This window comes from Xyrauchen texanus, chromosome 24 (assembly GCF_025860055.1).
Source record: "Xyrauchen texanus isolate HMW12.3.18 chromosome 24, RBS_HiC_50CHRs, whole genome shotgun sequence".
Lineage (NCBI taxonomy): Eukaryota > Metazoa > Chordata > Actinopteri > Cypriniformes > Catostomidae > Xyrauchen > Xyrauchen texanus.
The window spans coordinates 26,472,618-26,482,970 of NC_068299.1; the positions used below are offsets into that span (position 1 = coordinate 26,472,618).

General features: G+C 39.9%; 1 protein-coding gene across 3 annotated transcripts in view; it reads left to right on the forward strand.

Annotated features, from left to right (window-relative positions):
• Positions 1-7,109, forward strand: part of LOC127618160 (leucine-rich repeat and immunoglobulin-like domain-containing nogo receptor-interacting protein 2) — a 19,143-nt gene extending 12,034 nt beyond the window's left edge. For all 3 annotated transcript variants that reach the window (XM_052090454.1, XM_052090455.1, XM_052090456.1), the window contains one exon: positions 5,133-7,109. In XM_052090454.1, the coding sequence (XP_051946414.1) occupies positions 5,139-6,962 (1,824 nt within the window). In that variant the 5' untranslated portion in view covers positions 5,133-5,138 and the 3' untranslated portion in view covers positions 6,963-7,109. The remainder of the gene's footprint in view (positions 1-5,132) is intronic.
• Positions 7,110-10,353: the final 3,244 nt, after the last annotated feature.

A 10,353-nucleotide genomic window follows, 5' to 3' on the forward strand; every position in this document is an offset into this window, starting at 1 on the left:
TGTGTGTTTGAGAGCGTGAAAAGACTGAAGGACTGAGATTTTGTGAAAGACTAAAAGAGTATATTTGTCACAACCAAAAGCCGATCCCTGCTGTGTGACAGCATATCCAATCATATAATGGCTAATCTCAGTTCTCAAAAAGAGGACTTTGTAATGATTAATTTATTAACTTTGCCTTTGAAACACCTCACTAATCCAGCACCTTTAGCAAGAATTACATCAACATTCATGCTCTCCCCTGCTGCTGATCCCGTCATTGGATCGGCTGGGATGAATTGAATTATTAACTCATTAAAACTTAATAAACTTCTGCTGTCGGCGAGCTGTTCCCCATAACGAAGCACAGGCTTAGCGCTGCCCCCCGATGTTCCACCCAGACACGTCCTCTGTCTTCATTCTGACACTCATGCTGGCAGGGGAACGTTTGACGTGTTGTGCCGCGTCAAACCTGATGAAGTTGTGAATGAAACTGAACTCTGTCAAGGCTGAGAAATGCTTCTCTTGTGCACGAAAGGATGCTTGCAATCACACTCTTTGAAAAGCAACTAAAATATGGCAGCAAATGTTATGGCATGCATTGATACTGATTTGAAAGGAAAGCCTAATATTGTGCTTGCTAATCACTGTTGAGTATTTGAATGAGGCAACCTGTGCTCGTCACTTGGGGATTTAATTATTCAGGCCAGTGGAATGTGAAATAGATTTTTTTTTTTTAAAGAAATTGCACCTCAAATGTTTTCTTAGTGATTTAATAAATTCCTATTTTGATCAACATTTTCTGTGAGGTACATGTAAAATGTGGCCTGTATCAGTATGAATAAGTAAACAAAGAAAGATACTATAAAACATTGATAAATTATTAACATGGCAGAAGACATCTTAATTACACATTAGAGGATCATTGCACTCCAAGTGTTGCTTACCAGATGCACCAGTCAGACAACAGGCAGATGACATACAGTATCCTAAAATTCAAAACCATTGTTTTCTAAGAATGTAAGCACACCAATGCCACTGTTTGGCATCCTTAAAAGTACCCAGCAACAACTTCAGAGGCTGCTCAAAATTGTTCCTCAACTCACATAGTTTTCTACTCAAAAATTGCTTTTAGAGAGGGAAAGAGTTGAATGTTCTCAGTCAGGCTAGCTAGCTAATGTTAGCTACCTAAATACTGTAGATAGTAAATATGTAACTTGTAGGCCTACTTCAACTGCTACATGTAGCTATCTGAAAAATAAGAGACTTATGTATTAAGTATAAAATATTACCAAATTATACAACTTGGTATATTAATTGGTTAACATTCAATACCAATACATAGTTCAGTTATAATTATTTATCTTCATTTGAGTGTAAATTAAACCTCACTCATCTTGAATCTCATCAGTTCATGAACGATGCTACACATTCTGTGCACTTTGCTTTGTCCTACTTTTCCACTAAATTATGCCCTTTAGAAAAAAGGTTCATTGTGGTTCTTTAGAACCGTACTTAAAGGAATAGTTCACCAAAAGCTCTGTAGGTCCATACAATGCAAGTGAATTGCAACTTTAACATGATAACGAGAAAACGAGAACAAGGCAAAAATATATGGAATGACTAGAAAATGATATGCTCTCCATGTCTTTACACCATATATAGCATTTAAAATTTAAGTTTAAATCACTTTCATTTTAGCCCTCTGACATAAGATATCATTGCATCTGTTGTAAAAAATAAGTGCATAGTGTATTTTAAAGTCTACCCAGGCCAATAATAACACTAGGACTGAAACTGTACAAACATATTTCAAAATGTAATGACTCACAATTAAAATTTTTAAAGACATTTTAATTAACATAGCAACAGATCCAGTGAAAAAATGTACATTGATGAAATGCTCAAGAAATTTACAGAATGTTCTGTTTTCCAATTGTTTTTCTATTTAAACATGCAGTAGATGGATGTCTGTGACTGTTGCGCTGCATCTCTATGTTTTTTAGCGTATCGTGCAGATGTTCTGCTTTTTTTATGATGCTATGTTAAAAACGTGTCTCGAGATGCCTGCCTTCTGCTCAATTCATTGAGCTGCGTCTAGCTTTTTTTGGAGCAAGAATGCATTTGCTCTTAATAGCCCATAAGAGCATAGGAACAAGGTTGATTTAGGGCATACAGGTCAAACTGTGTTACAGTATATTGGCTATAAGAGTGTTCCATGATGGCTTACCACTTCACTGAAAATTTGTGTGCACCTTTTTCAACCCAACATTGAAATCAGTGGTTATTTCACCTTATGGCCATTTAGGAGAAACGAAGAAAGCAGATTCCATTATGATTTTACTATTGACTATTTCTTTCCTATGATGCACACATAACTTTTCCCAAACTATGTTCTTGTATTCCCTCATCATCTTGTAGTACGTTATGTCTGAGGGAACATTTCAACTAGAAACAACTGACCGAAATTGAGAACCTTCTGAAAAGGTCAATCAAGGGATGTTTAAGAGTTTAATTATCTTTACGGTTTTCTAGGGAAATTCTGAACATGTTGAGAATTTTAGCATTCATTTTTAATGCCAAGACTAAATTACTGCATTATTTTTCAATAAGTCAACAGTCGTCGTCGTCAATCATTCCGCTTATACCACGTTACCTCACCTTAAGACATTGTTCAGGGTTTATCTCAAGACATTTTCTGGTTTTCGTCCTTAAAACACTCTTGTAATCAATGTATTGGTAATAAAACATAAATGAAAAAAAAATTATCCTTTTAGTCTTTTTTTGTTGCGCAATTGTGTGATTATTTGATATTTTGTGTCTATTTTCATTTCTTCGTAGTGTGTCATGGCTACACTTCCTAGTCTGCCCAAATTATTAGATGTTTATAAAATTTGGGTCAAATTTGTCAAGAGCAGCTCATGTTTATTAATCAGTAATTGTCTGAGTCTAACAGACCTGTGGAATGCCTGGCTTTGCTTTCCTCCATTATTGATTTTGATTGGCAAAGCAGGACTTGTGCCAAGGGAGCATGGGGTTTCCATGGTTATAGCATGTTTGGAGATGTCTTTCTGAAAGCAGGCTTTGTGTGTGAGTGTGTATTTATCATGTTGTGGGGACAAAATGTCCCCATAAGGATAGTAAAACTCGACATTATTGATGTTGTGCGGACATTTTGTCGGTCCCCATGAGGAAAACAGCATATAAATCATACTAAATTATGTTTTTTGAAAATGTAAAAATGCAAAAACTTTTCTGTGTGGGTTAGGTTTAGGGGACAGAATATATAGTTTGTACAGTATAAAAACCATTATGTCTATGGAAAGTCCCAAAAAACATGGAAACATAACATGTTTGTGTGTGTGTGTGTGTGTGTGTGTGTGTGTGTGTGTGTGTGTGTGTGTGTGTGTGTGTGTGTGTGTGTAGAGAGAGAGAGAGAGAGAGAGAGGGAGACAATTGATGTACCACTATCAGCTAGAATCAGGAGAGGTCTTACACCAAGAGGGTGTTAGGAAATTGGCATGAAACAAAGGCGCTTGTGTGCATGTACTGTATGTGCATTATAGTCCATATATGGCACTTTTCCACTGCACGTTACGGTTCGACTCGCCTCAACTCTTCTTGCTTTACTTTTCTGAGCTTGCATTTCCACTGCAGTTTAGTGCCATCTCAACGTGGGTGGGATTATAGGCTGATCGCCATAGTTGCGCCGCCTCTACTGCCGTGACATCATCTTAAACACGACACAAACTGACCAAAACAATATCACAACCACTAGCTGTTAGTTACTAGCTCATTGCATAAAGCAGTTGTTGAATGGTGATTTTACACAAGTGTAACAGTTAAATTGGCCTGGTTGTTTTAGAAGCAAGCTTCCAGTAGGTCAACTAAATAAAGTGAAGCTTTCAAACAGAGTATAGAGTTAACATATAGAGTTAACATAACAAAACATACCATCCTCCATCGTGTATCAACGCCAGTCCAGGGCACTCTCCCTCCCATTGCTCGCCGGTGTATATAGCGTCCATTTGGTCGAACCAATTTCACTTTACCTTGATGGTTCTGTGTTCACTTGAATTTTTTTTTATTTACATTTCCCTACACTGTTGGTAGGTCTGGTGGTAGCCATGTGTGGCCAACAGCTGAGACACTTCCTGAGAGACTTTTTGCTTCGCTTATCGCTAACGAGTGGACCGTCTGCACCTCGTTTATTGACCATGGCGTGGTTTTGCGCACAGCTATTTCTTTTTTCACAAATCGAAAGTCGCATAAACAAATGATACTGTTATCGCTGTTGCTAACTTTAAAACTAGTGGGTTGATGTCTCGTGTCGGAAATCCATTGACGCTGGTAGTGACGATTCTCCCTGACCAGTCAATGATCTGCAGGATTTTGACGTCACATTTAATATCGGCTCGGCTCGCTTGGAACCACGACCAAGGTGGTACTAAAAAAAGTATCAGGTACCAGGTACTATCCACTGTGGAAAACCCCCAAAAAGCAAGCAGAGTCGAGTTGAGTTGAATTGTACCTTGCAGTGGAAAAGCCCAAATAAATATACAGTGCCTTTCAATATTCCACTTGTGAAAATGCTTCTGTTTTGCTTTTATCTGTTTTAATGTAGCTTTTTCATAGCAACTATTTTATCAGCACATCAATTTAAGTGAAAAGTTGAATTGTAAAATGAACATGAATTTAAAAATGTATTTGTATTTGGTATGTCTTCTTTTACATTAATGACAGCATGCACTCGGATGCCATGGACAACACAGGTTTGTGCAAAACTTGAGGATCCATGTTATCCAGCATGATTTGAGAATGTTCCAAAGAGCATCTTGTGTGCTTCAGAGGAAGCAATTAAATCTAACCTTTCGTAAAAACAAGATAACGTGGTTAATGTCACAAATTAGTGACGTACTGTAGAAATAGTGCAGAAACTTAAATATTTGTTGTAATTTTTTATGTAATTTCTTTGCTTTCAATTTTATTTCCAGGTTTAAATTTGACTTTTGAACATCACTTTATATATGGATGTTTAGTGCCTAATAATGCAACTATATCTCTCATCCATACATCTCTTTCTTGATTTTTCCTGTCTCTCTCTCTCTCTCTCTCTCTCTCTCTCTCTCTCTCTCTCTCTCTCTCGCTCTCTGTAGGTGGCCATGCTGTTCTCTCGATTATTGTTTGCTCTGGGGTTCACCCTCCTGCCCCTCCTCCTGTTTCAGTACCCCGTCCATGCCTGCCCTGCCCGCTGCGAATGTTCTGTGCCCACACGTTCTGTGTCATGCCACCGCAGACGACTAGCAGAGGTTCCCGAGGGCATCCCTATAGAGACAAGGGTGTTGGACCTCAGTAAAAACCGTCTGCGCATTGTGACGCCACAGAACTTCTCCTCACTTTTGCTACTTGAAGAACTAGATCTCAGCAACAACCTGTTGTCCTCTGTGGAGCCCGGCAGCTTTCGTGCCCAGCCACGGCTACGCCAGCTCCGATTGCGCAGCAACCAGCTAACCCTGCTTCCCCGTGGTGCGCTGGCTGGCATCAGCGAGCTCACTCTGCTGGATGTCAGTCAGAACCGTCTTGTTATTCTGCTGGACTATGGCTTTGAGGAGCAGCGGAGGCTGCGTGTGCTGGAGTTGAGTGACAATGAACTTGTATTTATCGCCCCACGGGCATTTAGCGGTCTAGTGTCTCTGCGCTCTCTGACGTTGCAGCGCTGCAACTTGAGCACAGTGCCCACACATGCTCTTGCTCACCTGCATGGCTTGACCAGCCTACGGTTGCGGGACTTGGGCATTGCTGAGCTTCAGGCACATGCATTTAAGGGTCTACCGCGACTCAAACATCTAGAAGTGGACCGCTGGCCTTTGTTGGAGGGGTTTCCCACCTCAGCTTTGCAGGGGCTGAACCTCAGCACACTGTCTGTTACACATACCAACATGTCAATTATGCCAGTCCTGACACACCTGTTGTATCTAACACACCTCAATCTGTCCTACAGTCGCATACGGGTCCTGCCATCAGGCTGGTTGCGGGGAATGGACAGGCTAGAAGTTGTACGAGTGAGACAGGCTAACCTGCTCAACGTGGAGCCTCAGGCCTTTCAAGGGGCTACCTCTCTACGGCTTCTTGACGTTTCTCACAACAGTCTCACCACACTCCAGAGGAGTGTTTTTCCTGCCTCAGAGGCCCTGCAGAGTCTTCTGATAGGTCAGAATCCGTTAGTGTGTGACTGTCGTCTGCGCTGGCTGCTGGAAAGAACTCCACCTGTGCTGTATGGAGAAGTTCAACCTGAGTGTAATGCACCTACCTCCTTGGCTGGGAAACTCCTGAGGGATCTGGTGGAACCTCTAATCTCTCATTACGTAATCTGCACCAAGCCCAGGGTGATATCCATGGCAACATATCCAGCACAGACGGAAGAAGGGCAAAGAGCTTGGCTATACTGCAGTGCAGAGGGGGCGCCACCTCCCTCTGTATCATGGCTGACTCCACATCGGAGGCACATTACCACAAAGAGCACAGGTAGAGTGGTGGTCCACAGCAATGGCTCATTGGAGTTCCGCATGGCAGAGCCTCAGGATAGTGGCATGTATGTGTGTGTGGCTTCGAACCCGGCAGGTAACGCTACTCTATCTGTGACACTCGTCGTTAAAAGCTCGGGAATCAGAGACAGGGCTCTATATGCCAACCGCAGCTTGATTTTCGACCCTGACTACAACAGCTCCCTGATAAATGGCACTGAGGAGTACACCATAAGGGTGGTGCTGGACTTCACCACCATCCTGGTTTCCACAGCAATGGGCTGCCTCAGCTTCCTGGGAGTCGTTTTGTTCTGTTTCCTCTTGTTGTTTGCATGGAGCAGAGGCAAAGGGAAGCACAGAGGAAGCGTGGACATCCAGTATGTTCCACGAAAGAGGAAGGGTGTGAATTCAGAACTTACAGAAACAAGCGGGCCCAGACGAGTCAACATGAAGATGATCTGAACTGTTTACATGACGGGTTGCATGTGTGCGTGTGTGTTGAACTTTGTGAGTCTTTGAGTATGTGTGCTGCAAAGGTGTAAAGGATGTATTTAATCATGACAGTTTACATTTGGTGTCCCAATGAAAAAACTTGTCAAGAAAAAAGAAAGAAAAAGAAAAAAACAAACCATTGTATGCACGTCTTCTGCAATGCTTTTTCTGGGGGAAGCATTATTTAGACAGTGCAGACGTGTGTAAGTTCAAGTTGTTGTATATATTTCATATTTGTGGGAAAGAATGGTGTATATATATATATATATATATATATATATATATATATATATATATATATATATATATATAGTATATATAGTATATATAACTATTTACAGACACATTACAATACAATTTCAAAACGCTGCAAAACTCAAGTTGTCTTCCCCAATAAGCAAAGTACCTACTGGAAAAAGCCTCGGCAGTGCTGTGTTGTGAAGTGTTTGGTTTTGCTCGAAATTGCTGTTCTCTTGGGACATCTTCCTCTCGTTAGCAGAACCTCGGGGGTAACCAGGGAGTTGTCTGCCATTTTGTCGTAAAGATGTGAAAATGCAAGGAGCCGTTTGACTTGGTGGGTTACAGGGGCTGTATTTGTGACTCAGTGGAAGTCTGTGGAACTTTGTGACTATGTTCTTTTTTTTTATGTTCTGTCAAATGCTGCTCAAGTTTTTACATATTAAATATCTGGTTATATTTTCCAAAGAAAATAAATATAAATCATACAGCTTGATAAGTGTTTCTGTCATCTCAAATCTGATTTTTGTTCCTCCCTGTTGCACAAAACCCCACCTAATAGATATGTACCTACACATTGTTACATTAAATTCCTTCCTGACTCTACCTTAACTCGATTCTAAAGAGGAAAAACTGAAAACCAAAACTGTATTTGATATAACCACTACACTGGAATTCAATTAATCCTATCCAAACAGATTCTTATAAGTCTTTCCTCCTCTTAAACTGCTTTGGATTGATTACTTCACACAAAAGTGCAAGTAACCATGTTCTCTATCTAGACCATATGCCTCAGGTTACTACAGTTTTGTCCTTGGTGCCAAAAGTGGTCCAACTGTAATAATGAAATTGCTGACTGAACTGTTAACCTCCATGTCCCACATTACTAGAGCCTTGAAGTACCTCGAAGGTATGATGATCCTTATGATGAGACCTTGTTTGTTACACAATCAACAGCATCTAAATATACCTGGATTAATCATGTCCTTTTTGCCACCACATTTATGACTCACATATTTAAACACTACAAGTTGCATGAGTACAAAGTGTCAGAGTGTGCGTCATCAACATGGGAGTACAAACAGTACTGTACTGTGTTGAATGCCTGACCTTAAAGTGTTCTATCAGGCTGAGTGAATGAATCTCTCTCAGAGACACATTAAAGCATCAAGTCATATTGGTTTGGAACAACATGTAATAACTGCATAATAATAACTGCATTTTCATCCAACAATTTCTGTGTATTTTGAAAATGCTCAAAAGAAATCCTGAATTGAAATGCTTGATATGCGAATAAAATCTCAAAATTCGCCTACAATTGAATGCACTAGGAGGAGGTGGATTTTTTGTGCAAATGTGCATTAAAGTGATGGAAACAGCTTATTCGCATTAACGATAATGTGTCATTTGTAATGCGCGATGACAATGCGCTGTTAGATGGTATAGGTGTGCGAGAGCTTGTTGTGACTCGCTCAATGAAAGACCAGACCATGACACTCAATTCTTCAAATATAGCCCTGGTTAATCTAAAGTGCTTCACCCACAAATCATCGTTAAAGAGGGTCCTCACAATCCAACAGAACTGTTTCGAGCATGGGCGCTCTCTTGTGTTGCGCATATCTGCTGGTTAGAGACGTGAGAACATGTATTACGCAAGAGAGCTCCCGGTTTTGTTCATCGCTTGAGAATTTTTGGGATGCATATTGATTGCATGTGTTGAGTTTATTTCTCAAATTAGTCAAATACTTTCTCGAATGGCCTTGCGGGCCAGATAAATGGTCTCTGAAGCCGGACATTCCCCACCCCTGCTTGTAGGAGAATTTGCAAACTGTAGAGTTTTTTCAATGAGAGTTCCTCAGACAAAGCACTTAACACCAGGTTGTACACCAGGCCATGCCTGCAGTTATTGTACAGTAAATCACTTCAGACAAAAAGCAATCGATTTTCCCATAAAGACTTTATCTAATTTTGAAGGAAAAGCTCCTCCCAAAACATTAAAATCTTTATTCTGTCAATTAACATAATTTGAAACTGGATGTTAATTATTTATTAGCAAGGTGTGGCTTACCTCCCACATATCATTCACTCTGAGTGAGGCTGAAGGGAAAGGAGGGAAACATCACACAACGTTTGCCAGCAGTGTCTGTCTACCTGCCAAATAAGGAAAAGAAGGAACAAAGGGCTTTGATGAGGAGAACATGTCACCAGCTGAACCTAGACATAAATCTTTGAGCTTCTCTCATATCTCTCATATAGTGGCACATTCAGTAACAGCATCGCACAAACAACCGTCCCCTGTGGCACATCTCTGTTGGTTTTTTGACCAGATTTGCCCTTCTGTATCCCAGTCTGACTTTTTTGGCACTGAAGGCAGGAGTACTTTCTTTGAGCTTGGCCACTCATAGTTATCAGACCATGCTGTTCTAGGCTGGTTTGTACTCGTTAGTGCTGGTTTGGTGTTGGTCTGGTGTTGGTCTAGTTTTCAACCTGTGAGGGACCTGCTTCCTAAAATAGAAATGCAATATAAAGGGAAACGCTATGGCTGTCAACAATGTTCCCTCTAATTTCTGCCACCTGAGAAGAATATATATCATGTATCAAATAAATCAAATGTAATAATATTTCATAATATTTAAATACCTGTATGTAATTCTCGATACTAATTTCAATACCACAAAAATTATTATTCCTGTTGAAATATGCAAGTGATAATCCTTTATTTAGTCACATATTCATCTAAATATTAACATTAAATTAAAACTATGTGACGTTGCCTTCAAGTGCTTCTCAATTAATTTAATATTGCTGCATGTTTTTTAATTATTCAGGTAATAGTCATAATTATAAAGAACTAAGTATAAAATAAGAACTTTTGAAAGAGACTTCACATTATTATTCATTATTTCAGAATAATATTTTTTACAAGATTTCAGAATAAGTTCATAATGACCTGATGTTTGATTACGGATTTCAAATTTGTCAAATTTGAGCACAGACACTATTGAGATTTCTAGAGGACACACGTGAGATTACTGGCTTCTTTTTTTCAGGAGAAAACATCTGCAAAGCAGTAAACCATTTAATCTCATTATTGTTTTGGAGAAACAATTGAGATGTTAATGAG